At 38.2% G+C, this 17068-nt stretch overlaps 1 protein-coding gene across 2 annotated transcripts in view; it reads left to right on the forward strand.

Annotated features, from left to right (window-relative positions):
- The first annotated feature begins 293 nt into the window (after nucleotides 1-293).
- rab28 (RAB28, member RAS oncogene family) overlaps nucleotides 294-17068 on the forward strand; it is a 22953-nt gene continuing 6178 nt past the window's right edge. For both annotated transcript variants that reach the window (XM_067384100.1, XM_067384090.1), the window contains exons 1-4: nucleotides 294-674; nucleotides 5857-5953; nucleotides 8234-8322; nucleotides 9105-9234. In XM_067384100.1, the coding sequence (XP_067240201.1) occupies nucleotides 600-674; nucleotides 5857-5953; nucleotides 8234-8322; nucleotides 9105-9234 (391 nt within the window). In that variant the 5' untranslated portion in view covers nucleotides 294-599. The remainder of the gene's footprint in view (nucleotides 675-5856; nucleotides 5954-8233; nucleotides 8323-9104; nucleotides 9235-17068) is intronic.

The raw sequence follows: 17068 nt of genomic DNA on the forward strand, positions 1-17068 counted from the left end.
CAAGAAACATTTATGATTATTATCAGTGTTGAGAGAAAAAGATAGGCTATGTAGGCTAGATAAAGATATACAAATGACTTTATAATGCAACAAAATTATATAATATCTGGTTTAGTTTTATATACATTAAAATAAAATAATTTAAATTACTTTTATTTAATTTTAATTATTTTTTTGCCATTATAATGTAGGCTACTTTTGTCATGCCCATAAAGTGAATTGCTCTCTCTCTCTCGCTCTCTCTCTCTCCCTCTCTCTCCATGGCAACAGGGAAGCGTCATGAAGGACGAGTCTATTCCGGTAGCGGCGGGTGAGCGCTGTCCACATAAACACAGTAAAACACAGTAAATCCCGCTCGATAACTGTTTCAAACTGATAACTGGTGAGTTTAACTGATCGATGATCGGAACACGGTCGTAAAGCGCGTTCACAGCTGCTCTGACAGTGAAGAGTGACGTGAGGAGGTGTTGGTCCGCGCTGAGGGAAGATGGCGGCGGCTGGACCGTGATCAGATTAACCCGCTGCTCTCAAATCTCTGGTTCTGGTTCGGCTGAGAGTTTTTGAGCTGTTATCGTGTGTTTGTGTTGAATTGTCGAGTGATGTCGGACTCGGAGGAGGAGATTCAGGAGCGGCAGCTGAAGATCGTGGTGCTGGGAGACGGAGCGTCTGGAAAGGTACAAAATACACGAGAAATCAATCTTCATCATCGCGAAACATCATGAAATATGAGCAGAAGAAACACTTTTACAGTCAACATCACAACAACATAGTCGCCTGACAACATTAAATCACACATATGGCTACTATAACTGTGTCGTATTACTGTAATAGCCTATTAACGTGTATTACTATACTATAATGTTAATTTACATTGCTATAATATTAATATTAAATAATATTAATGTTATAATTTTTTTAAAAATAATAACGTTATGTTTTTTAATTATATAATAGTAAAAATAGAATGAATATGTAATATAGTTCATATATTTAGCAAAATGCTCCTTTAGACTTAATTTTTCTTGCTAACTATGCTAGGCTATTGTCATTGGCTTTTCTGAGCTAAAAGGTAATTACACGAGATATGATTTATTTCAGTAAGTTGTTCTGTATCTTTCAACACCTTCTGATGTTCATTCATGTTTATTTGGTGCTGTAACTAGTAGTAAAGAGGAAGAGATGATTGGTTCACGTGCCAGTTGAACTATGCATTTATATTTTGATATCATATTAACGTGTTTTGGTGGACACTTTGACTACTATATTTTTATTTTAAAGATGACCAAACATGCTTTCACTGAAGTAGCTTTGCAGAATTGATGCGGATCAAGCATTATCCAGTGTTGTCTAGTGAATAATTGATTGCAGTGATCTCATCATGGAGATCAATGAAACATAAATTCATAACTAACAGCTGTCAATCACAGGTGAGCATGATCAGATTACATGAACGTAATGCTATTTTTGTCAGCAGTTTGATTGTTTTAATCTAGCTGGTTAATCTGTATTAGATGCACATGGCAGGATTTTCCTGTGAACTTCATTCATGTTCTCGTGTGGAAGTGTGCGTTTGTATGATGATCGTGATGATGCATTCGCTGTGGAGAAACACATGACAGACCAAGAAAGAGAGATAGACTTTAAGCTTTTAAGCTGGTCGTTATATTGCAGTGTGAGCAGAGCAGCTCAATCCATTTACTAACAAACATGCATGTGTTTCTTTACTTCATTCTAAAAAATTATGTGTTGGCTCTACAAAAACATTAACACAACAGTTTGCATCATTTTTTTGAGTTATGACAACTTTAAGTGAATTTACATTCAACCAATAAGCTAAACTAAGTTAGAGGAACTAGAAGAATAATTTGCAGCATAAACACAAATTTTTAAGTTGATTACTCAAAAAAAAAAAAAAAAAAAAAATGAAGTTGCTCGAACTACCAGAGTTGTAGCTCTGGAACCAATTATTCTGATCTATTTTTGTTCAAATCAACACGCTAACACAACTTATTTAACAAGTATATTTATTGAAATAACTTCAACAAAATATTCAACATTACAGAAACTCTTATTTAAATGTCAGACACAACAGCATTAAACATTAACATCAACAAATAAAACATCAACAACAAATAAAGTAACACTTAATTTCATTATTTATTCTCTTTATCTTGTCCTATGCAGAGCATGCTGGGAACTAGAAATCCACTGCCTAATTTCTGAAGTTATCAAGACAGTTCCATTAAGTTACTACAACCTTATATATATATAAAAAAGCCAATTAACGCAGAAATTTGACTTTAAATTGCAGACGATATTAAGTTGATGTAATGATCAACATTATTATGTCAACAGAACTCTACAAAATAATGTTTGCAACTTAAAAGGTTTAATTAAAACAATAAATTAGAATTTTAAACCTGCAACCATGCATTTATTTAAATTGTGGTAACAGATTTCACTTTTTAGAGTGAAAATTTGTCTAAAAGTCCCCAATAGCAAAACACTGAGATTGAACAGCGAAGAGAGGAACAGGACTGATTTTTTTTTCTGCAGAATTCTGTTTTTAATTTTATTTTTTCAAATTATTTATTTATTTTTTCTATTTTAATTTTTCTGGACTCCAATTTAATGGTTAAATTTAATGTTAGTAATCAAAAAGCGTGTCTAAAATGTTAATGTCTTAAATTCCATTTTGTTTCCCCAAAATTTGTTTTCCATTTTTATTTTTCCATTTTAATCAATTGAAATTCATTCTTTTTTTTGGAGACACAACTTTTGATTTTAACGATGTATTAGTAAACGTTGAAATTAACCCTTGAAGACCAAGAACATTTTTGGTCACCTGACTTGCCTGTTCTTTTCTTTGTTTTTCTAACTCATTAGCAGTCAGGATAAAGTGCCATTTATCATTTTAAACAGGAGAACCTGAAGTTTCAGTGTAGCTCAAAGTCCCAGTTTTACTTTTATTTTTCTGAGAATTGATGAATTTACCAGAATTATTAAAAACGGGAGAATGTTTTATTTATTTATTTTTTACTGTGAACTCAAACAGAACCAAGTTTGGATTATTTTCCTTTAGAAAGTTATACTTTGATGTTTTGAACCTTCATACGAAAATGTCTATGTGTAACAATTCCCTAAGTTATAGCCATTTTTTTACAACATTATTATAGGTACTTTTTAGTGAAAAAACTAGTGTTTTTTATTTACTGACAAAAAGTTCAATAAATTAAGATTAGAAATGGTTTAAAAGTATTTTAAATTTTTATTTCATCTTAATTTAGTTAACTAATGTTAACAAATGAAACCTTATTATAAAGTGTTATGAGTGTTTGTTGTCATGATGTCTCATCTTACATTTTTTGATTGTCATTGTTCTTGAGGTTTGTGTGTCAAGTTTTGAGATCTTCTAAAGCGATATCTCAGATATCTTTGTCAGAAAAAAAAAGAGCATTGTTCACTGAACATATTAAGTGTCATAAAAAACTATATATATATATATATATATATATATATATATATATATATAAAATTTGGTCTTGAATTTGTAACTTTTCTCCATTCATTTTTACATTGTAGCAAAAAACAAGGTTAAGTTGATACTTAAAGGGGTCGTTCACCCAAAAATTATCATTCTGTCATCATTTGCTCTCCCTCATTTCATGCCAAACCTATCTGACTTTCTTTTTTCTAAGGAACCCAATATAAATATATATTTGTAACTATCCCTTTAAAGTCAGCAGTGTCATCTGTTTTGTTTTGAGTGCCGTCGTCCCATTTAACTATTGAGTTTATGGTCATTGAATTGCTTTTCTGAGGTAAATGTGACATTGTGTGACTCGAGCTGTTTTATTGATGTATTTCTGCGGTTGAAACACGGATTGATCGATTACATGAAACATGATTCATTTCAGTTAGCTGTTCTCTACCTTTCACCATCTTCTGATGTTCATTCTTGTTTATTTGCTGCTGTAACTAGTAGTACATAGATAGAGATGATCGGTTCACGTCCGCTTCACCACACATTAAAGAGACACAAACAACATTTATTGTTTGAATTTCATAATAAAAGTGACAGAATTTGAGAGCTGAGACTTTGTTTCATATCAAAAGTATCAAAGCTTATTGGATGGTAGGAGCTACAATTAATGTTTGGTGAAGTTTTGTTCGTGAATCAACTCAAAACAGCACTAAAAGGTCAATTTTGAGATTTAAGAATCAATATCGGTTCAAGTTTTTTGTGTGTCCAGTGTTGTGAGAGCATTTGACGTGAGGTGGGTTTGGAAAGCACTGTGTCTCTCCGCTAAACTAAAGTCTTAGGAAGGGCCAATTTTCCTACTAGAAATGTCTTTTAGGGTTTCAGACCACAGGAAAAATGTCTTTATCCTGGATTTCTATGTTTGGTTTGTGTGGCAGCGTTTCTCCCTCTCAGCGGTGGTGACCCTCGCGGCCGCAGCAGAGGGTTCTGGGTAGCAGTGCGTGTACAAGCCCTTCTGGCTCCAGATGGGGTTGTTTAAACGTCACTTAGAGTGGGAGGGAAAACAGACAGCAGCGCGCTACCGTAACGCCAACACAAACGAGTGTCCGGTCAGAAACATTTGTGCTGTTAGATCAGTCTGTCCTCTCTCACGGACACACAGTCGCTCTGTGGGATCCTGTGACCTGCTGGAGTGTTCAAACTGAACGTCTGTACACCCAGTATTGCAACAGAAACCATGTGACTGTAGAATCTGAATGGGTTTCTCTGTAGAGTCTAGCTTTATTGATCTACAACAGGTTTCTCCAAACTGGGGTTGGCGAAAGAACTGCCAGGTGTTTGTAAAAACGGCTAATAATAAATCCTGAACATGTAAAATTAAAATGAATAAGACATTACAGGAAAAAAATAGTTTTTGCATGCATTCATGCACTGGTCCATTTTGGGATTTTGGTGTATTTTGCGTCTGTAGATTTCAATTACTATACATATCGTTAAAAGTTTTTTCCTCCACTTCAGCAGCACTTACACACACCAAAACTTACAGTTTTATTCATATCTATATGCTGAAGTTTTTTACTGAGGGGTTTGATCATATTTCATTTGCATGGTATATATTAACATTTTATTCCTGAAAACATGGTGAAAATGTATTTTTTCAAGCCATTGACAGTATTTTTTGATTTATGAAGTAATAAAAAGAGAAATCCAAAATCCCCTCTGTAAAAACATTTAACTCTATTATGTCAACAATATCAAGCAAGAATTTTGAACCTGGCTTTATCCAATTTTCATATTTATATTCTGAAAATGTATGCAAATTTGTTTGATTTAATTAGACAGTGTCTCGTATGCATATTTAGACAAAAACATTTCAGAAAACTTAATTTCACAAATCTATTGACAATGTACTGTGATTAATCAACTGTGAAGTTGGGTGATATCTGTAAGTTGAACAATTACAGTCAAAATGAAAATTAAAAAACAGATTATTTTATCTGTTTAGCTTCATGTCATGTGACCATAAGCCGACATCAGAGAACCGTAAATATGCAAATGTGCTGTTAAATTATTGAAATAACTAAAAATCTCTGGTAGTTTGGCTGACAAAAATGTTTGGGAATACCTGGTCTACAACATTAAATCAAAATGGCTGTAATTCATTTGGTACTCGCAGTACTGCAATTTCGTAAGCAGCATGATGTGGGCGTCTCTGTCCACACACACACACACACGATCTGATTGGCTGTAATACTTGACATGAAGCATCTGTCAATCAAAGAGAAGTGGGAGGCGGAGCCTCAGGATAGGTGAGAATAATTTCTTTCAATTTAAAATGTTCTGATGTTTATGTGTGTGTGTCTCTTGTTTCTCAGACATCTCTCGCCATCCGCTTTGCACAAGAGGCTTTTGGGAAACAGTATAAACAGACGATAGGGCTGGACTTCTTCCTCAAGAGAATCACCCTGCCAGGTTAGACACACACACACACACACACACATACACATACACACAAGCAAGTAAGTAGTTGACAAATAACACAAACTTGAACTTTATTCTTCATTTATATTTCAGAATTCTTTTAGTTCACTTTCTCTTTTAATATAGCTCATAAAATTGCATGTGTAATAATTATAAAATAGTATTATTAAAAACGTTCCTCTGACATGCTACATCCACACGAAAAAATGTGAATCTATAAGCTACTTATTAATGTTGCAAATCTCTCTTTCCATGATGTGGAGGTGTAATGTGTCATTTTTAATATGACTGAGATACTATTATAGTTTTTTATTATATATATTTTTATATATTTTCTGTTTTCATTTTAATTTTAGTTCAAGTTTTAGTTGAACTGCATTGAGAATGCCTTTGAAATTCCAGCTAAATTTCTGAATTTCATTTAAACAGGAAGCATACTTGTTATTCAAATTTAAGGAAGTGGAATTAAAATCACCTGAAATTTAAAGAAATTTAGTTGTAAGTGTGGTTAAAAAAATAAATTTCAAATTTGTAATTATTTTTTGCTAGTGCTGGACTAATGAATTATTGTTTCATTGGGTTGATTTTTTTCAATTGTAATTCTTCAAATTCCCAACAAAATTACCCAAATATTTATATGAAAAACCTTGAAACTCGTGACTTGGCGTGATATATTATTTAACGACAATTGTTTATTTCAATACATTTCTGTATTTTGTAGTTCATGATGAACAAAGTCATTCCGGAACGACAATTCCAACATTTGACTGAGAATTTCTAAAAAAAAAGAAAGAAAAAAGAACTCAGAATTTGAACAGATAATTTGTAGGTGAAGTTTTTGTTCATCCAATTGATGAAAACCACCAATCAGTCTTTCGTTCTCTAAGATTTTCACGTCAGCCGTCTATATATCTGAGCGTTGTTGACAGAGGTTGTGTAATGGTGTTAATTGACTGCGTATGAATAGATCTCTGTCCTGATTCTGTGTCTCGCACTGATGTTTTCAAGTGTTTCTGAAGCTCTGCTGCTGGACGGCGTGTGTTTGTGTGGGTTTGTACTGAACCTCTGAATGAATCACTCCAGTGTGTGTGTGTTTGTTGTACGTCTGCCTCTTTTCAACTTTATTACCTACGAAAGCTCTTAACTCCTAAACAAACACACATAACTCTCTTCTCAAAGACAGATTGTGTACTGTAAAGCACCAGGTAAGAACGTCGAATGTGAGTTAGTTTGATGTTTAATTGCAGACTGAAATCAGATCTGGGTAAGCGCATCTTTTTTACTGCTATTATCCATTGCAGGGGACAATACGCTGTGTACATTTCTTTTTACAGCATTTACTTCTATAAATAGAAGTAGTAAGAAACATAAAAAGAAAATTTGACCAACCAAACCTGTTTGTGTTCAAAACTTTGATGCATCCAGGCTGTTGTGAAATGTACGTCACATTATACTATTGTTTAAATGTTAGAATTGATGTTTTTTTTTTTTGTAAGGTGCGTAAACTTTGGAATGGAAATTGAATCAGCTGTAATTACAGGAGTGAAGTTGTCGTTTGGCGCTCTAAACAGAGTCCGCTTGTCTGTTAGCGTCTATTTATTGTGAGTGTGCTGTTTCTGACGTATTGAACGCGCTGCGCTCTCTCCCTCTGACGGGTTATTTTCAGGTCCGTTCTCATGCTGGGACGCTTCTGTTTTCACGCTCTTATGGACCATAACTGAGAGAGAGAGAAACACACCGCGTCAGCACATTCGGCTACGCTGGCAGAACGTGCGAGTCACTTACCGTAAAGATTGAATTCTAGAATAAATAAAGAAAAGAGATCTTTATACAGGCACGTGAAGAGAAGTGTGGGATGAACAGACTCGTCTGTATATATACATCGACTGTATAGTCTGAATGCATCGACTGTGACGCTCTGGAGAAATATTTACATTAGTGTTATTAAAATGATATTTATTATAATTATATGTATTTAAAATGTGTTTGATTTATTATGTTATTTATTATATAAATAATACAATTTATTATTTTATTTTATTTAATTACATTAATTTGTATTATTTTGTAATTTTTATTTTTTATATATAATATTATTACAGAAAATGCATTCTTTCTAAATTTAGCATTGCAAAAACATCATAAAAACATCCTGTTTCCATAATCAATTTCTTTTTACACACACACACACACACACACACACACACACACACGCTGGGTGTCTTTGAGCTGAACTGATGTTTAATGTGAACATGTTTTGACTCTCTGAAGGGAACCTGAATGTGGCGCTGCAGGTGTGGGACATCGGAGGACAGACCATCGGAGGAAAAATGCTGGACAAGTACATCTACGGAGCGCAGGTGACTGACAAATCATGTTTCATAAATATGGCTGTTTGTGTGTGTTTGAGCGAATGAATATTTGTGATGCTAAATAATGCTTATCAATACAGTTAGTGTCCAGAATACAGGCAGAAACCTGCAAGTAATACACACACACACTCACAAACTCTCTCCAGCGCCACCTGCTGCTCAAACACACACACATTCAGACACAATCTCTTCAGTTGCCAGCACAGATCTGAACTGAAATATTTGTACCTCATGAATGCTCTAGAATATAGACCTAAAGTTGATCTCTTTTAAGAAGACAACTTTTAAGTGCAAAAAGATTGTTAAGCAAATGTACTGAAATGAAATTGTGAGTATTTTACAAAAATAATTTGGAATCTATTTGCTATAAAATCAAAGTCATATTTCTAACCAAGTTTCGTTCCATATTTGAAGTTGATATCACAAAAATTGAGGTTTCTGTGAGATTTAATTTAGGCGCTGTACCACAAACAGCCACCGGGTGACGCCCACATGATGCGTCTCCTGTCACAAATGAATACGTTTCTGTCACAATCTCATTTCTATCACAAAACAGTCACCAACGATATGTGTTTCATCAAGTTTTAAAAAAGATTTGATTATAAAATTGTGCTGTAAATTCTGTAACATGAAATATGACACCATCCACTAGGGGGAGCAGCTGCTGAAAGAGTTTAAAGTATCCTTCCAGAAAGGTTTTGAATTTTGAGTGTTTAAGCTTTTGAAATAATACCTACTTAATGTGTGTGTGCGTGTGTGTGTGTGTGCAGGGTGTGCTTCTGGTGTATGACATCACTAATTCTCAGAGTTTTGAGAATCTTGAAGACTGGCTGAACATGGTGAGAAAAGCCAACGAAGAGTCAGACACACAACCTGCGATATCACTGATCGGAAACAAGAGTGAGTACACACACACACACACACACACACACACACACACACACACATAATGTTTAAAGGAAGAATGTAATGTAATTACATTGTTTGTCAATTCTGGGACAAAAAAATCTTCTTAAGAAAACAGTGAAAAAAGTTCATAAGATAAATTCTAGAATGTTCAGAAGTGCAATTCTTGACAATTTCTCAGATATTTTCAGAACATTTTAATTTTTTTCTTAAGAAGTAAATAAGTCCTTGATGTTGTTTGATCACACACTTTCCTCCTCTTGAGGTTTTCTTGTCTAATGCAACAAGTTCAAAACTTACACTGTGAATCGTAAGGATATTTTTGCCATCTATTAATCTTTTGTAAACAGTAAGCGTCATTCAGTGACTGAAGTGTGTGAGATGTGCTGACGTCACGGGAGTGTTTCCTCAGATGATGAAAGGATTGTTTCATATGTATTTAGTGTTCTGTTGTAATGATTCATATTTAAAACATCCCATAAATTCAATAAACATCTCACCTATGGGACAAGCTGGAGGTTATCCTAACTTTGAGAAGTTATTAATGATGATTTTTCAGAACATTCCTGTGGAGAATTTAAAAGTTTTATCTTAAAGAGATTGTACAAGTCAGTATGACTATAAAATAATAATTATTTTATTATGATTGTTGTTATTACTACATAAAAATATTATACTATTGTAATTTTTCGCTAAAATAAAAGTTTTATTTTTTTATAATATATTATAATATTTTTTACAGTACAACTGTAAAATTACAATAGCAATATTTTAGATTGTGCTAAAGCAGTTTTGATCTGATGAATAATCACCAGATTTTGTCAGATTTCTGAACCTGTGAAATCGTAGCGTGTTCAACGAGACTGACAGCTGACCTGCCGTGTGCTCACCGTACTTCACTCGTCCTCGGTTTGGCTCTCCCTCGTTTACACAAACACAGCGGCTGTGATGTGACAGCGGATCTAAAGCAGGCTAACGCTTGTCTGCTGATGCCAGCGTTCGACAGCCACACTGAGCTCTCGCGTTACTAGCACAGGCCAGAACATTAAAGAAAGTCGTTTGTTGCTCTAGATGAAAGTGTGAGCCCACGTGTACAGCCTTTCAAAGTGTACTGCACGTACATGAACACAGGCGTCTGACGCACGCGCACTAGAAAGGTTCATCCTTGTCATTGTCTGCGCTGTTTCTCTCCAGAAGTTATGAGCGATTAAAAACGTCTTTGTATTGAATCTCCTGAGCGTCTCACGCATGAATCTGTCGGAGCGTCTCCAGTAGTGTGTCGCTGTTCTTCTGTCTTTCCTTCCTGTTTTTCTTGTACTTTAGACACAGTTTTGATTTCTGAAATATGCAGAGTGCAAGATCTCAACATGCAGTCGAACTGAACTCGGTTCAACATGTAAAAGCTGCATTGGGGAAAATCTATGATTGTTATTTAAAGTAGAATTTTTAATAATTGTTCTAGGTTTGCTGTGTTTGTTTGTAGGGCTGCACAAAATTTGTGATTATGTCAATATGACTATAAAATATTATTGTTGAAAAATAAAAATATGCTATTGGAATATTTCAGTGTAAAATAAAAACATTAGCATATTTAAAAATAATATAATAACAACAACAATAATGTTAACTGTAAAATGACATTACTAATATTTATGGATGATTTCTTCATTTTAGAACGTAAAATATTTATTTAATTAAATCACAGCTTTTGTAAATTGATAATCGGACTATTGTGATTTTTATGTTTATTAATCGTACAGCCGTGCTTTTGACTTCACAGACCGTATTATAGTATATTTATTAAAAGCACAGATGAACTTTAATAAGCTGATGAAAGATGAGTAAAGAAAAACCCTGAAACTGGATGCTTTAATGTTTTTGGGGTTTTTCTTAAATTCTGATTTTTTTCCAGTGTAGTTCAGATGAGATATTAATATTTACTGTTAGTTTCATAACATGAATGTATCGACGAGGATTGAAGTGTCTTCATCATGGACGTCAGTGTAAATCTGGAACCGTTACAGCGCTGTGTGTTTGTTATGAGTGTGTGATGAATTAAACTGTTTCAGCAGTGAATGTATCATTCTGACCTCTGACCTCTGACCTCTCTGATGTATGACTGACCATCTTTACTGACCCCTGTGTGTGGGAGCTGTGTGTGTGTGTGTGTGTGGATGTTTCACGCCGCTAGTAAAATACCATCTCTTCACATAATAAAAACAAAAAGAATAGATTATTAGTATATGGAATATTCAATATAAAATATTTTTACTTGCAAGAAATGTGTCTATAAAATAGAAGAATTAATATAGAATGTAGGGGAAAGAATGGAGCAGACATTTTTATTTTCATTTATTACTCAGATAATCTCTGTTTAGGGCCAAATAACATTCAGGTTAACTTAGTGTTTGTGTTTCAGTTCAGTACGTCAGATCATGAGGTTTTGTGCTTTATGATCTTGATCTGTATTGTGTGTATGAGGTGATGATGATGATGATGATAGTCGTGTTTGATTGTTTCAGCAGCTTCTGGAGCATCAGAGGCTTTTCTCAGGATTCGTTTCATGTTTTAAGGCTCTGAAGTGATCAGACTCGCTGTGTTTCACTGCTTCATTTCTCATTTATCAGTCGATCAGAGTCAGACTTTAGTTTTTACCTACTTTTGTCGAGGACATTGTGTCTGTCTCTCTCTCTCTGTCTGCTGGGAATCGTCTGGAGAGAAAGTGAGCGCTGTTTTTCTTTCTTCTCTGTTTTGTTTTGGTTGTCAGGCTCGTGTGTGTGTGTGTGTGTGGGCAGACCTGCATGTTCCCATGAAGATGAAGAGTAGAGGGCAGACCTCACAAATATAGATTCATTTTTACAGCAGTCACACACACACACACACACACACTGCTTGATTCTGTCATCATTAACTAAACATGAAGTCGTTATTCATTGATCAGTTCCCCCCCACTCAAGCTCACCTCAATATGTGCACTTCTCATAGAGTTCTCGTGCACTTCTCGTGGAGTTCTCGTGCACTTCTCGTGGAGTTCTCGTGCACTTCTCGTGGAGTTCTCGTGCACTTCTCTTGGAGTTCTCGTGCACTTCTCGTGGAGTTCTCGTGCACTTCTCGTGGAGTTCTCGTGCACTTCTCATGGAGTTCTCGTGCACTTCTCATGGAGTTCTCGTGCACTTCTCATGGAGTTCTCGTGCACTTCTCGTGGAGTTCTCGTGCACTTCTCGTGGAGTTCTCGTGCACTTCTCATGGAGTTCTCGTGCACTTCTCATGGAGTTCTCGTGCACTTCTCATGGAGTTCTCGTGCACTTCTCGTGGAGTTCTCGTGCACTTCTCGTGGAGTTCTCGCGCACTTCTCGTGGAGTTCTCGCGCACTTCTCGTGGAGTTCTCGTGCACTTCTCGTGGAGTTCTCGTGCACTTCTCGTGGAGTTCTCGTGCACTTCTCATGGAGTTCTCGTGCAGTTCTCGTGGAGTTCTCATGCAGTTCTCGTGGAGTTCTCGTGCACTTCTCATGGAGTTCTCGTGCAGTTCTCGTGCATTTCTCATGGAGTTCTCGTGCAGTTCTCGTGGAGTTCTCGTGCACTTCTCATGGAGTTCTCGTGCACTTCTCATGGAGTTCTCGCGCACTTCTCGTGGAGTTCTCGCGCACTTCTCGTGGAGTTCTCGCGCACTTCTCGTGGAGTTCTCGTGCACTTCTCGTGGAGTTCTCGTGCACTTCTCGTGGAGTTCTCGTGCACTTCTCGTGGAGTTCTCGTGCACTTCTCATGGAGTTCTCGTGCAGTTCTCGTGGAGTTCTCATGCAGTTCTCGTGGAGTTCTCGTGCATTTCTCATGGAGTTCTCGTGCACTTCTCATGGAGTTCTCGTGCACTTCTCGTGGAGTTCTCGCGCACTTCTCGTGGAGTTCTCGCGCACTTCTCGTGGAGTTCTCGCGCACTTCTCGTGGAGTTCTCGTGCACTTCTCGTGGAGTTCTCGCGCACTTCTCGTGGAGTTCTCGCGCACTTCTCGTGGAGTTCTCGTGCACTTCTCGTGGAGTTCTCGTGCACTTCTCGTGGAGTTCTCGTGCACTTCTCTTGGAGTTCTCGTGCAGTTCTCGTGGAGTTCTCATGCAGTTCTCGTGGAGTTCTCGTGCACTTCTCATGGAGTTCTCGTGCAGTTCTCGTGCATTTCTCATGGAGTTCTCGTGCAGTTCTCGTGGAGTTCTCGTGCACTTCTCATGGAGTTCTCGTGCACTTCTCATGGAGTTCTCGCGCACTTCTCGTGGAGTTCTCGCGCACTTCTCGTGGAGTTCTCGCGCACTTCTCGTGGAGTTCTCGTGCACTTCTCGTGGAGTTCTCGTGCACTTCTCGTGGAGTTCTCGTGCACTTCTCGTGGAGTTCTCGTGCACTTCTCATGGAGTTCTCGTGCAGTTCTCGTGGAGTTCTCATGCAGTTCTCGTGGAGTTCTCGTGCATTTCTCATGGAGTTCTCGTGCACTTCTCATGGAGTTCTCGTGCACTTCTCGTGGAGTTCTCGCGCACTTCTCGTGGAGTTCTCGCGCACTTCTCGTGGAGTTCTCGCGCACTTCTCGTGGAGTTCTCGCGCACTTCTCGTGGAGTTCTCGCGCACTTCTCGTGGAGTTCTCGCGCACTTCTCGTGGAGTTCTCGTGCACTTCTCGTGGAGTTCTCGTGCACTTCTCATGGAGTTCTCGTGCACTTCTCATGGAGTTCTCATGCAGTTCTCGTGGAGTTCTCGTGCACTTCTCGTGGAGTTCTCGTGCACTTCTCGTGGAGTTCTCGTGCACTTCTCATGGAGTTCTCGTGCACGTCTCATGGAGTTCTCATGCAGTTCTCGTGGAGTTCTCGTGCACTTCTCATGGAGTTCTCATGCAGTTCTCGTGGAGTTCTCGTGCATTTCTCGTGGAGTTCTCGTGCACTTCTCATGGAGTTCTCGTGCACTTCTCATGGAGTTCTCATGCAGTTCTCGTGGAGTTCTCGTGCATTTCTCGTGGAGTTCTCGTGCACTTCTCATGGAGTTCTCGTGCACGTCTCATGGAGTTCTCATGCAGTTCTCGTGGAGTTCTCGTGCACGTCTCATGGAGTTCTCATGCAGTTCTCGTGGAGTTCTCGTGCATTTCTCGTGGAGGTCTCGTGCACTTCTCATGGAGTTCTCATGCACTTCTCATGGAGTTCTCGTGCACTTCTCTGGCATTTCTCGTGCACTTCTCATGGAGTTCTCGTGCACTTCTCATGGAGTTCTCGTGCACTTCTCATGGAGTTCTCGTGCACTTCTCATGGAGTTCTCGTGCACTTTTCACAGAGTCCTCGTGTACTTCTCGTGCACTTCTCGTGCTGTTCTCATATAGTTCTCATAGAGTTCTTGTGGAGTTCTCGTGGAGTTTTCTAGCTGCTCACAGTCCTGCAGAAGATCAGTGTTTTGATTTTCTCTCTCTCTCTCTGAATGGTCAATTTTTTAACTTTTTTCTATGTATTTTAAACCAAATTTGATTTCATAATCAAATTGAAAATGATTTAAAAAAATTATTATATACAGTATGTTTTATATGCTTGTTTTGACAGACATAAAAATTAGGAAGGAAATGTGTGCGGTTTTCAAAATAATGTTACAATGCTTCTTAAATAGGCTTCAAGTTCTTTATGCAAAATAGTTTATTTCTTTTAATTTTGACCGGCTTCATCTTTACCTTGTTAAGTACTTGCTTGAAAACATTTCTTTTCAATAACTTTTAACCAGGTATAACTTATTTACTATTCATTCTATTTTGTCTGATTTTATGTGTATTGTTCATCACTTTGGGTCATCCATGAGTTGAAGGTGGTTTATAAATAAATAATAGAAGAAGATGATTTTGTGGTGAAACACGAGCTGCACAGTTTCTCTCTGTGTGTGTGTGTGTGTAATATGTATCAGTGTGTGTATGTTTGTCATATTCAGCAGTCAGATGACCCGAGTCACACCTGGACGTAGAGTCCGAGCACCAATCAGAGCTCAGGATCAGGGTCATGTGATCTCTTTCAGTGGCATGTGTGTGGAAAGTTCTCCATGTGCCGCTTGAATCGTTGGGTAAATATTGGTGCACATGGTGCTGCTGAGACCAGCGGCCGTTCGCAACCTGTGTGGTACATCACGGGCCATTACGCTTCACACATGCGTGTGTGTGTGTGTCAGGTACGTGTGTGTCTTCTAGTACAGAAGGAAAGTGTGTGTCTGCTATTGTTTTGTTTGTGTGTGTGTGTGAGAGAGAGAGAGAGAGAGCGTCTTGTGTGGCCTCTTCAGCACTGGAGCTTTTGTTGGCTTTCAACACGCCTGAGGACCCATAAAACTGTATGACGCACACACACACACACACACATGTGCGTGTAATATACACACACATTCCCATCATAAATACACACAGAAGAGAGTGTGCGTTCATCATCTGATTGTGACTGTAATGGGTTTGTGTGGATCGCGGTGCGCGAGTGTTGACGTGAACCGACGCTCCTGTGTTTACTCCACTTAGCGAGCGAGCGTTGACCTTTAACCTCACGCTCTCCCGCTGTCCCGCTAATGGAATAGAGCCGCAGGAAGCAGCCGGACGGTGAAGCGTTTAACTGATCCTGTTCTCTAATGAAGTTAGTCGCTCTGTTGAATCACACACATTACGCTTCACACCACCCGTCAGTCTGTCACATGCTTTTGTTTACCATCGCTGATCACTTTCCGCCTCACAATGCAACTCCTGCTGGTGTGTTTTCTCTGTTTTACACCGTGCCAAAACGTCATGGTAAAACTGATCGATTCATCTTGACCGTCACTTCATGTGTGCTGCTGTTTCTGGAGTGTGTGTTTGACTGATCGATGCTGTGATGTGTTTGTGACAGTGAGTGAGCGCAGGGCTCCCGGACGGCGGCGCTTTATGTAAACATGGCCGGTGGAAGGGACGAGGAGTCGCCATCACTCTCCGCGCTATCTCCCGCTCGTCTCTCACGCCGCGGGTTTGTGCACGGACACTGAGGAGAAGCAGACCACCTCCAGATCCGTCCGATTGAGAGACGAGCGCAGGATCAGCGTGTCGCGCTGCTTTAGATTAGATTAGGGGAGAAAAATGGCCCCTGATCTGCAGACGGACCCCTGGAGCCGCGCTTCACGCTCCGTCCTGCGACTCACTGTTGTTTTTGCGTGCGTGTGCGTCTCACGGTGACGTTCAGGTTCAGAGCAGAATAACACTTCTCTGTTCTGAAGGTTAAACTCGAGAGCTAAAATAACCCGCTATATTTGGTAACAATAGCTTTTAGCTAAATATTTCTCTACAGGATTTGTGCTGGTAATGAATGAGGCCTGTCAGTGAGATGCCAGAGGATCTTGTGGGTTGAATGTGATCCGCACAGATGTTAGTGTGTTAATGTGCTTGTGTGGCGGTTAGTGGTTTGATAATGTTAAAGCTGCGCAAATTAAAATTACGAAAGTCGTGACGAAACGGATCTTTTCTTCCACATCTGATTTTAACAGAGTTTTGAAAAATAATAAATGTGGGGCGGGGCTTGGTTCTGTGCATCAGTTGTTGATTGGATGTTGAGATGTGGGTGTGGTTCTCAGAAGTGTATGCAGATGAGCGTGAGCTTGCAGGGGCGGAGTTTAAGTGCACTAAAGGATTGGAGAATCTTGCATATGATGCTTCACTGTAAACATTATGAGCTCATATAGATCTGTAACATGCATTTAGAAAATAAATGAATTTGCATTTCATGCATACTTTAAAATGCTATGAAAAAGCTTGTGCAGTTTGGCCCAAAATGTTTATATGGTTATATATCAATATGACCATAAAATTATAATAATTATATATTTT

Source organism: Chanodichthys erythropterus, chromosome 1 (genome assembly GCF_024489055.1).
Source record: "Chanodichthys erythropterus isolate Z2021 chromosome 1, ASM2448905v1, whole genome shotgun sequence".
NCBI lineage: Eukaryota > Metazoa > Chordata > Actinopteri > Cypriniformes > Xenocyprididae > Chanodichthys > Chanodichthys erythropterus.